General features: G+C 38.3%; 2 protein-coding genes, 2 long non-coding RNA genes and 1 pseudogene across 9 annotated transcripts in view; 2 read left to right on the forward strand and 3 right to left on the reverse strand.

The window, feature by feature from the left end:
* Positions 1-947: 947 nt before the first annotated feature.
* LOC143894306 (brefeldin A-inhibited guanine nucleotide-exchange protein 1-like) lies at positions 948-3,883 on the reverse strand (annotated as a pseudogene). The gene is made up of 4 exons (XR_013256054.1): positions 2,578-3,883; positions 2,028-2,464; positions 1,591-1,868; positions 948-1,380 (listed from the first exon to the last, which is right to left on the reverse strand). The product of XR_013256054.1 is annotated as a brefeldin A-inhibited guanine nucleotide-exchange protein 1-like (transcript).
* Positions 3,884-4,324: 441 nt separating this feature from the next.
* LOC143894297 (uncharacterized) lies at positions 4,325-5,650 on the forward strand. Its single transcript, XR_013256051.1, has 2 exons — positions 4,325-4,998; positions 5,192-5,650. It is a non-coding gene; the product is annotated as an uncharacterized LOC143894297 (long non-coding RNA).
* On the reverse strand, positions 5,048-8,883 carry LOC143894295 (uncharacterized). Of its 3 annotated transcripts, none has more exons than XM_077400466.1 (6): positions 8,743-8,883; positions 7,634-7,838; positions 6,807-6,995; positions 6,069-6,153; positions 5,749-5,945; positions 5,048-5,509 (listed from the first exon to the last, which is right to left on the reverse strand). In XM_077400466.1, exons 2-6 carry the CDS (start codon positions 7,775-7,777, stop codon positions 5,264-5,266), a joined length of 861 nt encoding a protein of 286 aa, XP_077256592.1. In that variant the 5' UTR covers positions 7,778-7,838; positions 8,743-8,883; the 3' UTR covers positions 5,048-5,263. The 3 variants fall into 3 exon arrangements, with proteins under 3 accessions (XP_077256592.1, XP_077256591.1, XP_077256594.1); XM_077400465.1 differs by lacking the exon at positions 8,743-8,883 and adding an exon at positions 8,363-8,684; XM_077400468.1 differs by lacking the exon at positions 8,743-8,883 and adding an exon at positions 8,363-8,683 and having other exon boundaries at positions 5,749-5,949.
* LOC143894296 (uncharacterized) overlaps positions 8,745-17,742 on the reverse strand; it is a 13,405-nt gene continuing 4,407 nt past the window's right edge. The window contains exons 6-8 of one of the 3 annotated variants that reach the window (XR_013256050.1): positions 11,953-16,136; positions 11,008-11,469; positions 10,745-10,934 (exon numbers count right to left, since the gene is read on the reverse strand). Coding sequence is in view for 1 of the 3 variants with exons in the window: in XM_077400469.1 (XP_077256595.1) it covers positions 8,745-8,931 (187 nt within the window). In the remaining 2 variants the exon portion in view is untranslated. Of the gene's footprint in view, positions 8,932-10,744; positions 10,935-11,007; positions 11,470-11,952; positions 16,137-16,682 lie in introns of those variants that run through there. The other 2 variants (XM_077400469.1, XM_077400470.1) reach the window with 2 other exon arrangements.
* On the forward strand, positions 8,980-10,599 carry LOC143894298 (uncharacterized). The gene is made up of 3 exons (XR_013256052.1): positions 8,980-9,344; positions 9,731-10,191; positions 10,274-10,599. It is a non-coding gene; the product is annotated as an uncharacterized LOC143894298 (long non-coding RNA).

Raw genomic sequence — 17,742 nt, forward strand, 5'->3', positions numbered from 1 at the left:
TTTCATAGCCTGTCACGATCCGCAGCACTCTGTTTACGGAAAGTGAACTAAAACTCTTTAATTACGTTTTTGAACACGATCGCTAGTGATAAAAATGGAGAAACAATATCGCATAACTCATTTGATAGAAAACAATTAGCAGAAATGCTGTCGCAAACGAGGTGTTGCTGCAGGAAAAGGTATATTACATGAATAGTGCAATAATGATTATATGTGTATATGTGTCTTAATTATCAACAGTGTAATGTTAAAATATTTTATAATGGGAAAAGGACGTGCGGGATAAGAATGACTACATTCTCACCAAATGTATCAAACGAAAGTGCGGAGCAAAATTAATGGCACCGCTGCCCCTGAAGAGGAGACTTTGTATAAAAATTCTCAAGACGTGCTAGTCATACCTTTTGATCCGACAATTGGGGAATCTGTAGGGCTACTCAGTGAACAGAAGGTATAGACATGTATGTATTAGTATAACAGATTTATTATATGCTGTGTATTTATTTTTTATGTATGTACATATGTAGCTTTTACAAAATTATATATTAGTTTAACAAAAAATGTATTTATTTTATAAATTAGTTTTATACAATAACTTTATAGAAAACTATAATGTCAATAATTGATTTTTTTATGCCTATAGCAGAATCCAAGGAAGATCGAAAGTACTAGATTTAAAACTAATTAAAACTATCGTCGAGTAGATTTATTATTTATAAGTTTTATGCATGGAGCTTCAAAGTGGTATGGAGAATGGACCTGTTACTTTGAATCTTCCTGATGACACCTCTACTGAACATCCTAGACAAGAAAATAGCAATGTCGAACGCATCAAAATGCAAGAGAAGATGACTAGATTCTCGCTGTCACATGATGAAGGTATATCAGTTACTGATAGAGAGTTCGATATTGATTGCTTTTATAACGTTCATGCTTTTTAGCACAGCTAACTAAAATTTACATTTACATATTTTATTAAATTTGTCTATATGTTGTATAAGTTTTTATAATTTTATTTTTAGTTAATTTTTTATCTTGTACATATTTCTTCATGTCATTAGAAATTAATATCAAAGATATTAACATTAAAGAATGTATTGCTTGGCTTTCATAACACATCTACATTAAAAATAATTATTATTGTTTGAAGGATCGTCGCAGTCTTGAACTCCGACGCTAAACGCCGCGAGGAATGGCGTCCAGACCATTTTGAACATCGGCTGCACGTGTTCCAGATGCTTCGCCGTAGTGAATGATGCCTGAACATGACTGACAAATTCCATCAAATTCTTCGCCGCCGTAGAAATTACTTCCATGTCCATGTTCCATAACAATCGTCGTTTCTTTTCACTAGATATCAGCTGTTTACCGGCGAGCCGGCTATTATTAGGGTTCGACTTCATCTTAATCTCCTATTGTTATAATTATTACATAATATTAATAATAATAAAATGTAATAAGAAAAAATTAATAAAAATATACTAACAAAGATAAACTTAAATACAATAAAATTTTCTCAATATTAATAATTATATGTATGTAAAACATAATTTTTTAATTATAATTAACTTTAAAAATTGCTATACGTACTTGATGTATCGTTCTTTGGTCATTTTATTCTTAACCTGCGGCGAGCGCAAATCGGTGGACAGCATTATAATTGAGAAGCCGAGAACGTAGGCTGTATCCGCGCTCGTGAAGAGGCCGTTGTTAGGGTTACACTCGCAATAGCGACTGGTAAACTTTTCGATTAGTCGGTCGATCTTCTGTGCCTCACCGGGCAGCCAAAAGCCCTCCAGGAAATACTTGAGTGCGGTTACTAGATCGCGTTCGGCAAAGTTCATCTGATCGATGTAATGGTACATTACCTGTGCAAACGGTATAACAAAATTAGTCATTATCCTAATTAATTAACAATAATTATCGCGCATAATCATAACATAATTTAGAGTTGATCAACCATGGTCGCTATTTATGTCTATAATTAGTATAGTCTATTAATTTCAATTGTTTTCTCCTCCTCTCACCTGGTTATGATTATGGTCGCCCAGAAAGTCTCCAATGGCGGTCTTATCGAGCCGCTCGTCCAGGTGCAGCCACCTGGCCACGTCCTCCGGCGAAGTACCGAGCAGCCTTGCTCCTGCAAGTACTGCACACCCTTGCCGGGCTTCCAACTAAAGATGTCGATACCAGCCTCCCATACCTCCTTTTGTTTCTGAACTTCATACTGCTCAGGCGAGTCCGGCACCTCCTTGTTGCCAGTCAGACTGGAGTTGGCCGACGAAAGGCTGCCAGCGCTGCCGTAACGCGGTAGCGGGGTCTCCGGCATCGTATCCTGTGGATGTGACAATGATTGCTGATCCGCTGGCACGCTGGGATTTACGTAAAGATCCCGACTCCACTCCACCATGCATTTCAGAATAGACACGAGGCACTCGAGACCACGAATGCGCATGGATTTCTCCTGAAAGAGCAAGACACTAATATTACAAACAAATCTTTATATTGCTTGTTTCGAAGAACATTCTCTGTTCCAAATAATACACCTATCCTGTCATCCTCTTTCTTATAACGCACCTGATTTGGCGATGCACCTAGCTCCAGAGCTTGACAACCTTGAGCAATCTTAGAGAGATCATTGACGAGCTTCTCAAAGAGATTCGCTGCTGAGATCGCAATCGTAGTTAACGTAGATGTCGACGACGCTCTGGGCATCCGCACAGATCCTCGTAAGCGCATGTATGACCATCCACTTGTGCTTAAAAGAGCTGCTACAGGTCTCGAGGATGTTCATAAAGATCTCCTTAAAAAACACCTCAATCTGCATCTTGAGGTGCATCTTGAAACGGGCGAGCAGCGCCAGGAACAGCGCTAACAACAGCTCGAACACTTCCGGCACCAAAGACACGCCATTCTTCGACAGTACGACACACAAGTACTGTTTAATGGCAATAACAAACATCTCGTTAGAGCGCAATATTGGACCGGCATTCTGCAAGATTCCCAGAAGTAACTGAAGCGACAAGATCTTGGAACGGAGCTCGTGCGATATTGGATCGGGAGTGCCGTCCGGCAGCGGTTTCATAGAGAGCTTGCAGAGAGCGCGAAACACCAGGACTGCATCATTTTGCAGCACATGGGTGAATTTTGCAGTTACCATGTTGTCATTCTCAGCGGCTGCCTCGTCATCGTTGTTCTCCGGACTACCGTTCTCCAAACTGACTTCCTCTTCCAATGGCACCACGGATTTTACTACATCATCAAGAATACTTTTAACAATTGTTTGAGAATCAATGTTATCATTACTAGAAGCATTCTCTGGACTAACCTTGGCTTCAGTTTCGCCGTTTGCTATGACAGAACCCTCCTGCTGATGTTCCCCATCAAGCGTCACGATCTCTTCCTCCGCCTGAGTCTCCATTCGCGCGAAGATCACGTTGATCATCTGCGTGAGTCGCACGGGCTGTTGTTTGATTCACCAGGTTGCGCGACGCCAAGTAAACGTTGTAAACAGTACGAATTGTTTAACAGTACCGTACTCTCGTGTACCTCCACACCTCCGCTGGCTTGTCATTACAGTCAGCAGAGCTTTAATAATCTGCAGCTGCACACCCTCATCGGTCTGTGGACCGGTGAAGCAACCGCAACCACAGATTGTCTCGACAATGCGCATAATTAGCAGCTTGTTAGGCTCCGTTGAATCAGGCACATTGCCAGTGAGATGGCTATACCTATGCGATTAACTTCTGCAGGCAGTCCAGTGCTGTGTCACCACAATCCGTAGTGACTAGCTCTGACATGCTGATTCAAATGGCAAGAAGTACTTCTCAGCGGTAATGACATTTGAGTCGCTCAATTGGGCTGTGGCAGGGCGTTTGAGATAACCTCTTTACCCTGCACAGCTGGTACATCTTTGATCTCGTTACGGAGGTTCTCTGCAAGACAGAATATTAGTCACAAACTTAATTAGCAACTATCGCTTATAATTACAGGCTTATTAGTCTGTATATTTATTTATTTCACTATAAAATAATTTTTAAAACGTTTATATTAATTCTGATTGCAGACGGACCTTCGGGAACACTAGCGCCTTCTTCTTTTAACATAAATAACTAAAAATCTATATTTCGGCTAACTACCGAGTTTATAAATATTTAATTAAAATTATCTGGGTGACTCACAAACCTTTTTAATCACACTTCATAACTCTTCATACAAAATACAAACGATTCCGTATCAAAACTTTTATTAATTTATCTATTCCGGCTAAATGCATGGTGTAAAAATAATTAATTAATTACAATTAAACGAATGACTCACAAACCTTTTCAATTGCACTTCAAAAGTCTTCATACGAAATACAAACGATTTCATATGGTAGATTCTTTCCCGGATATTCATTTCCGGTCAAATACATACGAATGAACTTTGACACATGGAAGATTCAGATGCAAGCGCTGCTTGTGAAGACGGAGGGATGGCAATACGTTAGCGGCAAAAACACGAAACCTGCCCTCGTCGCAAACGACCCTGCTTCTGAGACAGCCGTGAGGACATGGGAAATCAACGACGAAAAAGCGAAGTCTGACATCATCCTCTCAATCAGTCCTCCCGAACTGGGGCCCAATTCTGTACACGTTTACCGATGGTCGTCGGTGTCGTTAATAGCGTCGAGCGACACGTATCGATAAAAGCTATTCTGTACGCGTCCTAACGACGAACGCGTTTCGACGACCGTCGGTCATGCGTCGGTCATGACCGACAATGTCGTTTATGACCGACAACTTTTATCGAGGTACCCCGGGTAGGACGAAAACGTTCTACCGACAACTTTTGAACCGTCTGATTGGTCAGCGAAAGAAGTAATAGTTTATAGGTTATCAAGAAAAGTGTCTCGCCTCGTGTCAAGTGTAATAGTTTATAGGTTATCAAGAAAAGTGTCTCGCCTCGTGTCAAGTGTATGTATGTACATACGCGCTAGAGACGTAAGGATACACGGTATGTACACATATATTATTATTTTTAATTGGGGATCACAAATCTGAAAATAATATAACAAATTTTATTTACAACATAAAAATGGAACAAATTATATTATATTAATGTACACATATATCAATTATTTTACAACAGTATTTTGTGCACGATTGTTACAATTATCTAATATATATATTTTTTTTATGTCTTGCAGCACCAGGTATTTATACTGCAGTTTGCCTAACGAAGGGCGTGCTGAAAGGCCAGCGAATACCAACAAAAATTGTCAAGAGAAACGATAGTGTCTCGTGCCAAGTGCTCGCACTACAGACGTAAGGATACACGGTATGTACACAATAACAGTATTTTGTGCATGATTGTTACACACACAAGCATCTAATATATTTCTTTTTATCTCGTAGCACCAGATACTTATACTCCAATTGTGGTTGCAGTTTTCCTGACAAAGGATGTGCTGAAAAGCCAGCGTATTCACGAGCTTCTTGTTGTTGCACTCCACTTTGTTGTCTTCCTGCAAGATAACAAATCACGATAACATTGTTAGAAGTACGTTAGTGATTTAACAAAAATACAAATAATACTAATAAACATGTAAATTAACATTAGCAAACTATTCATCAGTATGTAATATTTTTAGTTAATATTTCAAATATTTATTTATATAAAAATAGACAATTTTGTTAAATAATTATGTAAAGTATTCAACAAAATTGATTAATACACGTATATATATTATGTATATTAACTTACGATTAAGCTGATTTTCTTCGGCTCTTCGTCGATGAGATGCAGGTATAGTTTGCGAATTTCTTTCAGTAGCAGAAATGTCTCCAACATTTCTTTGTCGGCATATATTAACCACGTCATTGTAGTCCAGTTCGTCTCCAACAGCATCTTCTCTTTCCATACTTTCAGTTTCATTTTCTTCAAAAGTAGGAGGTACATAGCTATCTAAACATATATGACAATTTTATTAAGTTTTAAACTATATTTCAGATTTAACATATTGCAATATGTATATTTTTATTATCAATCTTATAAATTTTCTTACTATTAATACTCGTACCTACCAACAAATATATCTTCAATAGACGTGGTTGTAGGTGTGTAATCTAACACATCTGTTTCCCCTCTTTCCAATCTTTGTTGATGTTCCTGTAAAATTATGTACAAATGTCTGCACAATTCCGTCTTAAAGCAACTAACAACACAAATAAGGATAAGAATTGGTAATAAAAGCCAGGTGCAGTAAATAGGGCGCATAAGTATTTTATTATAATACAAAAATAATTACAATCCCTGAGTAATTAGAACGGTATAATCGCATACGTTTCGACCCTTTCTTTAGGTTCATTTTCAGCGCATGATATTAACAAATCATAACAACATCACATTGGTCACAGTTTTACGCACACAAACGTTTAAAAAGACTTGAAAATATTCAAAAATAGCACATTAGCTCTTTGACTATTTGTAAGCCTTTTCAACTGTTTGCGTAAAACTTCGAACAGTATTATCTTGTTGTAATTTGTTAATATTATACGCTGAAAATGACCTAAAGAAAGAATTAAAAATAAGTACGCGATTATACCATTTTAATTCTTCAGAGTTTTTAATTTTTTATGTATTACAATATAATACTGGCTCTTATTGCTAATTCTTGTTATCCTCATTAAATTTGTTCATAACAGCTAGACCTCTGTATTGTGTTTGTTTATCAACTTTGCGTGCGCTTGCGTGCGTGCGTGTGTGTGTGTGTGTGTGTGTGTGTGTGTAAATAAATGTACTTGTTATACAAAATAATATACCTCTTCTTCTGGAGTACTGTCAGGACAGTTGACAGATCTTTGGACATATTCCAAACCCATACAGGCAATGACACGCTGGTCCATCGTACTCAAGGGTTGTGCAGTTACAGGAAAGTTCCCTGTTCTCTGCCTTTCATTCCGAAGCTTGGATGCTTTCTTTGATGCAGTATTTTTCATATCTCTCCAAACCTGTAGAAAAGTAATTAATATTATACATTATATTGATTAATAAAAATAGTACAGTTCTAAAACAATAGACTTATATAGTTAGATGTTCTCTAAGAATCTATATTTCAATACCAGATTTTCCAAAATTATAACACAACAAAGATATTAATATACATTGTACATAAGCATGATGTAGCAAAATTGCTATAATTAATATACATAATAATGCAATAAACAGTAACATTAATTCAATGCTGTAATTTCTCACTTAGTAATGTAACTGAATAATAATATAACATATGCATTATAATACTTTCACATCGACAAATAAAAAATTTTAATTAACTGGAAAATCAAAATATATAGTTTTCACTAAAAAAGTAAAATATTTACCACTAAAAATAAAAAATAAAAATTGAGATACATGAGAATCAAACGCGGTTATCCATACGTGAGCTTAAGTCAAGTACTAGTTTTTTTTATGATAAAAACTATAATTCGATACAAATAATAGTTTTTATAATAATTGTAAATAACAAGTACATAACTTAAGCTCACGTACGGATAACCGAGTTTGACTCTCATAGCTCAATTTTCATTTTTTGTTCTTAGTTTTAATAGCGAGAGTCTATAGCTAATTAATTATCTAAATATCTTACCGTTTGCCATTGTTTGGTTGATTTTTGAGTGCCACTAGACAATCTGTTCAATTTTATCGTTAATTCTTCCCACTGTTTTATGTGATGTACCTTTCTTTCTTTTGTTAGAAACTTGCCAGCTGCAAACTCGGAATGTGATTCCATGTAACTTATCAATTCTTCGTATTGTGTACTTGATGTCCGTAAGGCACGGGTTCTTTTCGTGCTAAAATGTAATAAACAAAATTATATATCTAACAACTGTTATTATAATAAAATATATATAACTCAGTAACTTGCAGAGTATATATTTATTCTTCTTTATAAATTAATACTTACATTTTAGAGTATTTGTTAATGGACTATTTAGAACTCAGCGCGGTAAGCGGTGCACACGTTGTTCTTGTTTAATTTAATACCATTATTAATTGAACGTTTTGGTCCTTGTTTGAATCATTTTCAGCAATGTGTTTTATAATGTATTTCTTAAATTGTATGTCCGTCGGTGACCGTAACGGGACGAAGTGAGAGTCTCGCACATCGTTGGGGTTACCGAGGAACTTACAATTTAAAAAATACATTATAAAACACATTGCTGTAGAAAATAGCTCAAGCAAGCCGACATGTTCAATTAATAAAGGTATTAAACTAAACAAGAATAACGTGCGCACTACTTACCGCGCTGAGTTCTTAATCAGTCCATTACTTACAGATATTTATTACCAACAATATATAAATATTTACACATACCTTGCTGGTAAAGTCATTTCGCACAAAATCCGTTACACGTCACGTTACGTTAAATGTTGATCATATATTTAGACTCGTTTTTACACTTGTAACTTGGATTTAGGTTAACGTCATAGAAATACGTAATGTAACAGCGTGTCACACGCTTTTGTTACCGTATGTCTTTCTTTGTGCGTTGACCTAAGTCTAAATTAATGTCAATTTTACAGTTACTCCTGTAAATCTGTAAATGTACGAGTCTAAATATATGATTAACACTTAACGTAACGTGGCACGTGTCACGGTACGATTTCACCGACTCTAACCGACTCAAGAATGTTTTTCTTTTGAAAATCTTAGGACCATTCTACAATTCGCAATGCTATTGGCTGAGAACTCACTTTTATGTAGACTGTACTTTTCGATAAAGTTGTACCGACGACTGTCGCTTGCAACGATGGATGTCGTTGAGTGTCGTTTTGACCATAGTATAGAATAGGTTCAATCCGTCCGTGTCGGTCGTGCAAGCGACAGACGTCGATAACTTATCGAATCGACGGTTGTCGGTAGGCGTGAACAGAATTGGGCCCCTGAAACAGGTTAAAGGCCGTAATACGTCGAAGGAAGTATGGGATAGGCTACACGTCATTTACCAATCGCGAGGGCCCGCGCGGACAGCGACTCTCATGAAAAATCTCATGTTACGGCGCATGGCGAAAGGCGAAGACGTCAGGGAGCATCTTCGAAACTTCTTTGACACCGTCGATAAACTCGCTACGGAAGCGCCTATACGCCATAACGTTGGCACCTCGTGTTATAGGAAGTTTTTGTCCTAAGGAACGGCACTGTGTATTCCAGGAGCCCCAGGAGGAACGGAACCCTGGGTGCCGTTCCTTTTCGAGATTAAGTTAAATATTGTTAAATTACATTTTGAGTAGATCTTTACATTTTTTGATGGATAAATTTGTTAATTCAACGAAGATCTTGAAATAAAAATTTTAGGGTAATTAATTGAATTAAATACAAAGTTTTTTAAAGTTAAGGTTAACTTTTTAGGTTAAAACGAAATTGTACAAAATATATCCCAGGTAGAATAGAAAGTCATAAAATGTCAAAGTGACCTCAAATGATGTCCAAAAAATGATTAAATTATGATAAATGGTGAATTTTGTAGTCATATTCTCATCATTTTGACGTCACTTTGACATTATCATGACTTTCTGTTCTACTTAGGATAATCCTTTCTTTTTTGTATTTTAATGTATTAGAAATAGTTGTACATAAAATTATTCTGACTTATTGATATTTTAAAATAATGAAATGTATACTGAAAATTACTGTAATTTAAATATCAACTTAATTATAACGTGCTTATTATTATTTTTATAGATGGATTCTGCACAATCAAAGAAAATTAAAATTAGATACGGTGAGAAATGTATGAATATATATGTGACAAATAATACTTTGAAGAAAAGTGTCTTAAAAGATTATTTTCCTGACGGTGGGATTTTGACATATCAAATTGATGGGGAGACATATCTATTAGACACGGATGCTCAATCCATCTACGTAAATGCAAATGTGGACATTTATGATTATTTCAACGTTCCAAAAGATTTGTATAACATTATCTTACATCATATACTTTATACTATACTCATAATTATTGTAAAGAAATGTTATTTTGAATAATATATAACTATATAACTTGGCTACAGTTTTCAAAAAATAATCAAAATTTTTTAGATGTACCCGTTTCATAGCTCAATGGAAAAAAACGTAAACGTTTTCACGATATTTTTGAAACGTTATATTCATAAAAAAAATCAGATTGTGTTAAAAAGAAGGTAAATTTTATGATGTGTGTTCTATTTAGTTGTATATTTGTACAAGAAAGCTAATTGTTTATTTTCTTTGACATTTTTACAGATGAATCAAATAAATCTTTTCCGTTTTGAAAAAATTAAAAATTATTTTTATAAGAACTATTGTTATGAAGCAATTCTTCAGAAATTAAATAAAAAACATAATGTTAAAATTTCGATGCGTACTTTATCAAGAATCTTAGCTCAAAATAGGTTTAAACGAAAAAATATAAATGAGAGTCCAATCGAGGAAATAGTTCTTGCTATTACATTGGAATTAAAAGAAAGTGGGTGTAATTTGGGATATAAGTCAATGTGTCAAAGGTTGAAAAAAGTTTATAAACTGAAAGTTAAACAAAAAACTGTTATAAAATTGTTAAAAATAATTGATCCTGAAGGAGTTGAAGCTCGGAGCCAGTACAAATTGAAAAGAAGAATATATTCGGTTCCAGGTCCAAATTATCTTTACCATGCAGATGAGTACGATAAACTTAAAAGGTTCATATATCTACAGATCAAGATATAAATTGTAATATTACTATTAACATTTGATTTTTATTAAACTCGTATCTAAAATTTAATTCGTTTCTATGTTTCCATCCAAGATGTAGAATTCTTTTAATAAAAGTCTTCTTGTTTTCTATTTCATCTACTTCCAATGATGAATTTTCAACTTCCAGTGATAAATTTCCTTGCTTTTTATTTACAATCTTTTGTTAAGATAACTGAAATTATTACATTTATTATCATTATTGTTATTATTTTTAAATATTAAAAAATAAAACACATAAAATTTACCTTCTTTTTAACACAATCTGATTTTTTTTATGATTATAACGTTTCAAAAATATCGTGAAAACGTTTACGTTTTTTTCCATTGAGCTATGAAACAGGTACATCTAAAAAAATTTTGATTATTTTTTGAAAACTGTAGCCAAGTTATATAGTTATATATTATTCAAAATAACATTTTTTTACAATAATTATGAGTATAGTATAAAGTATATGATGTAAGATAATGTTATACAAATCTTTTGGAACGTTGAAATAATCATAAATGTCCACATTTGCATTTACGTAGATGGATTGAGCATCCGTGTCTAATAGATATGTCTCCCCATCAATTTGATATGTCAAAATCCCACCGTCAGGAAAATAATCTTTTAAGACACTTTTCTTCAAAGAATTATTTGTCACATATATATTCATACATTTCTCACCGTATCTAATTTTAATTTTCTTTGATTGTACAGAATCCATCTATAAAAATAATAATAAGCACGTTATAATTAAGTTGATATTTAAATTACAGTAATTTTCAGTATACATTTCATTATTTTAAAATAGCAATAAGTCAGAATAATTTTATGTACAACTATTTCTAATACATTAAAATACAAAAAAGAAAGGATTATCCTAAGTAGAACAGAAAGTCATGATAATGTCAAAGTGACGTCAAAATGATGAGAATATGACTACAAAATTCACCATTTATCATAATTTAATCATTTTTTGGACATCATTTGAGGTCACTTTGACATTTTATGACTTTCTATTTTACCTGGAATATATTGTGTACAATTTCGTTTTAACCTAAAAAGTTAACCTTAACTTTAAAAAACTTTGTATTTAATTCAATTAATTACCCTAAAATTTTTAAATTTCAAGATCTTCGTTGAATTAACAAATTTATCCATCAAAAAATGTAAAGATCTACTCAAAATGTAATTTAACAATATTTACCTTAATCTCGAAAAGGAACGCCACCCAGGGTTCCGTTCCTCCTGGAATACACAGTGCCGTTCCTTAGGACAAAAACTTCCTATAACACGAGGTGCCAACGTTATGGCGTATAGGCGCTTCCGTAACTCGCAGAGATGGATATCGACATCAACAAGGATCTGTTATCAGTGATGTTGTTGTACAGCCTTCCGAAATCGTTCGAAAATTTTCGATGCGCGATCGAGTCGCGTGACGAACTACCGACCGCGGACGTGTTACGCATTAAAATCACGGAAGAATACGACGCGCGAAAAGGTGACTCATCCGACAAGTCCGCGAGTGCTCTTATGATTAAAAGAGGCGCGAATAAAAAGAAACCGTCAAAGGGCGTAGACAGTAATAAAACCTTTAAATATCGCTGTCATCTATGTCAGAAAGTGGGGCACAAGGCAAACGAGTGTCAATCGAAAACGAATCAATCCGAAAAGGAATCGGCTAAGAAAGTCGATGCCGTGAGTCTCTGTGCTGAGGTGAGACCCATCGACACGCGCGAAGAAACTGCGAATCACAAAACGGACGAAGAAGCCGCGAACATCGTAACGGAAGATGCAAATTGGTGTTTGGACAGTGGATGCACCGCCCACCTTTGTAAGGATCTGTCAAAGTTCGACTACATAAATGGAACGGCGGGACAGAAGTTGAACCTGGCCAACAGGGCATCCACACACGTCGTCGGAAAAGGACTGACGACCATCACAACCGAGACCGAAGGTCAATCGAGGAAAATGAACGTCACCGATACCTTGTATGTTCCGGACCTACGCACGAATCTTTTATCCGTCGGAAAGATTACCGACAAGGGATACACAGTGATCTTCACGAAAATGAAGGCCGATATCGTCGATGATCGCAGTGGTAGTGTCGCATTAATCGCGCGCCGCGCAAACGGATTGTATTACGTAAACGGATCCTCCCGTGAGAACAGAGCCGAAGACATAACCTCCGCCGCGATTGTATCGACCGAGAACAATTTCATGATTTGGCATCGCCGCATGGGCCACCTAAATTTTCGCGATCTAATCCAGTGCGATAGAAACGGATGCGTTCGCGGGATGGACATTAAAGATCCGACCGTTCGTCCAAATTGCGATATATGTAGTCGTGGAAAGATGACGCGCCCTTCCTTTTCGCGAAGGTTGGAACGGAGTACATCACCGTTACAAATCGTTCACACGGACCTGTGTGGACCCATGCGTTCTTCGTCCAACGGTGGAGCTCTCTACTTTATAACCTTCATTGACGATTATTCGCGATGGTGCGAGATTCATTTCTTGAAGAAAAAGGACGAAGCCCTGGAAGCCTTCAAGAGATACAAGTCTTACGCCGAAAGGAAAACCGGCGCCAAACTCCAATCTCTGCAATCCGACAACGGGGGCGAGTACGTCAACAAGGCCTTTGATGATTATCTGGAGCAGCTCGGTATCAAACGGAGGCTCTCTACTCCACGTACCCCGGGCAAAACGGAGTCGCGGAAAAACGCAATCGCATCACCGTGGAAATGGCTCGCTGCATGCTTCTGAGATCGAGACTATCTACATTTTTTTGGGCCGAAGCGGTGAACACCGCGAATTATGTAAGAAATAGGTGCCCGTCCAGCGTCTTAGACGGAAAGACACCATACGAACTATGGGTCAAACGCCCTTCTAACGTCGATTACTTCAGGGAATTCGGATGCGACGCTTATGTCCTTGACAGAAAACCAGGCATCGGAAAATTTGAGCCAAGATCAAAGATCGGTACGTTCGTGGGATACTCGAACGAAAATAAAGGTTTTCGCGTATGGATCCCCGAGGAAAAGAAAGTGGTAGTCACCAGAGACATCAAGTTCGCCGAATCTCGGAAACATTCCGACAGCGACGAAGTTTTGCACGATAAATCGGACGACTTCTTCCCTTCCGAGATAGACTCGACACAATCGCCAGCTCCGCTTACCGGAACAAACGTTTACGGTAAAGCTGGTCGAAACGAGCCGGAAACAGTCACATGGGACTTCAGCTCCTCCGATGGGAGATCCGATGACATCGACGAAGGCGAGGAAGAGGACGCCCCCGAGCACCCCATTGAGGACGACGTTGCAGCAGATCGGGCCCCCGAAAATGACGACACCGCCGCCATTCCAATCCGAAGAGGACCAGGAAGACCGAGGCTGATACGCACCGGGCACAAGGGGAGACCCGCAAAGCAATATCAGACAGCAAACTTCGCAGATTACCAAGAACATTACGTTTTTCAAACGGAAGTGACTACAGAATCGGCCCTGCAGGGACCCGACTCGGACGATTGGTATCGCGCCATGTCGGAAGAAGTGAAATCAATATTGAACAAGGAAACATGGTCCATCGTCAACCGTCCCTGCAACCAGAGCACCGTCGGGAGCAGATTCGTTCTAAGAAACAAATACTCCGAGGATGGTACAATCGAGCGCCGAAAGGCTCGCATCGTGGCTAAGGGGTATTCTCAGCGTCCCGGACTGGATTTTCATACGACTTTTGCACCGGTCGCTCGGATGGGTTCGATCCGCATGATCGTCGCTCTGGCGGCTCAGCTCGACATGGAGATCCACCACGTCGATGTAACGACGGCCTACTTAAACGGTATATTACAGAAGGAAATATACATGGAACTTCCTCAGCACTTGATAAACGTACTTGAAAGATTGAAACAAGAAGGAGATTCAGCTACACGCACCAAAGCCGCACATATGCTGGATCAGATCAAAAGGGGAGACACCGTATGCAAGTTGCATAAGGCGCTATACGGTCTCCGTCAAGCGGGCCGATGTTGGCACGAGACCTTGAATGACGCCATGGAAGCTTATGGAGCCACAAAATCATCGTCGGACCCGTGCGTTTATTACATGGGACAGGGTGAAGACATCATTTTAATCGCAACCTACGTCGACGACGTCGTAATTGCCGCAAAAGACCCGCGAAGGATAGCCGAATTAAAACGCTTTCTGAGCACGAAGTTCGAACTTAAGGATTCCGGAAAAATAAAGAGATGCTTAGGAATCGAGTTCCTACGAGACAAAAATGGAATTCACCTAAAACAATCCGCACTCACCAGGGAGATTCTTCATCGTTTTGACATGATAGATTGCAAACCGAAGAAGACACCACTCGAGCCAGAAATCAAGCTTGAGAGAGATGACCAAAAATCTGGAGAGGGATTACCTTATCGTGAACTGGTCGGATCCCTCATGTACCTGTCGGTTTGTACCCGTCCAGATATCTCTTTCGCCGTTAGCTATCTCAGCCAGTTCAATGACTACTTCGGCGAAGCTCATTGGAATGCTGCGAAGCACGTCTTGAGATACTTGAAAAGGACGGAATCAACAGGGTTAACCTTTCCAAAATGCGGTGGCTCATTGACAGCCTACGTAGATGCTGACAGGGCCAACTGCCCACTCGACAGAAGATCTTACACGGGTTTTACTTTCCAAATAGGAAAATCCATCGTGTCTTGGGAGTCACGCAAGCAACGAACCGTCGCCTTGTCATCTACGGAGGCCGAATACATGGCCCTCTGCGAGGCCGCCAAGGAGGCCATTTGTCTACGTCGCTCACTCATCGAATTTGGTTTCGAGGACACGGCCAAAACGATTCTTTTCTGCGACAGCAATGGTGCTCGAATGCTCGCGGAAAATCCTGTGCATCACAATAGGTCGAAACACATCGACACCAGGCATCATTTCGTTCGTGATGCTGTTCACAGAAACCTAGTAACCATAAAATACGTTCCCACGGACGAGATGGCTGCGGACGCATTGACCAAACCCTTGGCTGGTCCTAAACTCAAGAAATATCTCCGCACCCTGGGCGTCGAATGACATCATATCTCGGGACATCGATGGCACACAGGTCGAGGGGGAGTGTTGGAAATGGCGACCTATGATGGAGACAACGACGACCGGCGCCCCCGCGCCTGATACCAGTGTGCGCACGCAGCGCCCATGTATACCCCCACTTCCTCTACCTCCTCAGTCCGCTCTTTACCATTGTCGGTTACACACGTGTCCATTCTCTATGTAACGTTCCTTATAATAAACCTCATTATAGTTTATAACCAATATTCAATTACTTGCGATCCGCGTGCCTCAACACCTTCTTCATCAGATATTGAATTTGGTTCGTGATTGATACCTTCTGCAAAAAAGTGAAATTAATATTAATATTTTAATAACAATAAACTGAAGACTACTGTAAGAATTAAAGAAAGCAAAAAATTGTTTATCTGAAATATGTTATTTTCAAAAATTGTATTTTATAGCATATTTTATTTATGTAGTACTGTGTGTGTGCAAGAGACAAATCAAATTTATGTAAAAGTTAAATTTAGATGTTTATTGTAAAAGTTTACAACTTAAAACTGAAATGTATACTTATGTCATTTTAAACCTAATTTGGAAATTTAAAATGTTAAGCATGCATATTGGAAAAATATACAACTAAAAATATCAAGAGACACGGTAGTGTCTCGCGTCAAGTACACGCGGAGCGAGACCGACCGTGACTCTTTTACGCGACGCGACGGGTTGCGAGTACCCGAGATGTTGAGATCTCGATAACGAGTGAACGGATCAAGTTCTAAGTAGGCTTGATCGATAGCTTGGGGTCCAATTAGGGGGGGGGGGGGTTTCTCTCATAATATTCCGCTATGTGCCCTACGAGCGGAGATATTGCGACGCAAAGTCCAAATGTGAAAATTTTTTATTAAGATACTTCTTCTTCTACTTCTCGCCGACGTTTTATATAATGACGTCATAATCAGAAACGTTACTTTCACTTTTTCGACACTGGCGGCGCAGGTATCGCCAGTTTCGATATCGCGCGCGTATTTCGAAATTAGGTCGATAAACTTATCGGTCAGGAAGATTTCTATTTAAGTAAATTAGGTAATAATATATATTTTGAGTCAACGGAAAAGAAGGTTCTCTACGCTTGGCAGAAAATGCCGCTAGGGAATTTTTAAGTCGATTCTTATAAATCAAGCTTGAATTCGATGTCTAGGTATCCCAGGTTGCCGATGACGAGGTCCAGATAGTGCGCTTCATAGTTTTCGGTGTCCATGTGTAATCGTACGTTGAATTCGATGTCTAGTGTCCCAGGTTGCCGATGACGAAGTCCACATAGTGCGCTTCATAGTTTTCGGTGTCCAGGTGTAATAATACGTTGAATTCGATGTCTACGTGTCCCAGGTTGCCGATGACGAGGTTCTCATAGTGCGCTCCGTAATTTTCGGTGACTACGTGTATTAATACCTTGAATTCGATGTCCACGTGTCCCAGGTTGCCGATGACGGGATCCAGATAGTGCGCTTCATAGTTTTCGGTGTCCATGTGTAATCGTACGTTGAATTCGATGTCTAGGTGTCCCAGGTTGCCGATGACGAGGTCCACATAGTGCGCTCTATAGTTTTCGGTGTCCAGGTATATTAATACCTTGAATTCGATGGCCACGTGTTCCAAGTTGCCGATGACGAGGTCCACATAGTGCGCTTCGTAGTTTTTGGTGTCTACATGTATTAATACCTTGAATTCGATATCTACGTGTCCTACATTGGGTGCGTTCAGCCGATACTCTGCTAGCCTAGCAATCGTGAGCAGTCGCTCGTTTTCGCTCGTTTCCTCTCTTTTTACCTAATGGATTTAAAATTCCGAGGTCTAACAGCGCCAAGTTTTTTTACAAAAAAAATTTATGTATTTTAATAAAATATTTTTATTTTGTACTGTTACCTTTGTAATTTTTTGTG

This window comes from Temnothorax americanus, unplaced genomic scaffold (assembly GCF_048541705.1).
Source record: "Temnothorax americanus isolate GAGA-0224 unplaced genomic scaffold, ASM4854170v1 Scaffold135, whole genome shotgun sequence".
Classification (NCBI taxonomy): Eukaryota; Metazoa; Arthropoda; class Insecta; order Hymenoptera; family Formicidae; genus Temnothorax; species Temnothorax americanus.

Coding starts and splice junctions, on each gene's coding strand:
- LOC143894295 (XM_077400465.1), bottom strand. Junction 6,996..7,633: donor CAACCAAACAATGGCAAACG/GTAAGATATTTA, acceptor ACTTTTCTACAG/GTTTGGAGAGATATGAAAAA. Junction 5,946..6,068: donor TATTGAAGATATATTTGTTG/GTAGGTACGAGT, acceptor ATGTTTAGATAG/CTATGTACCTCCTACTTTTG.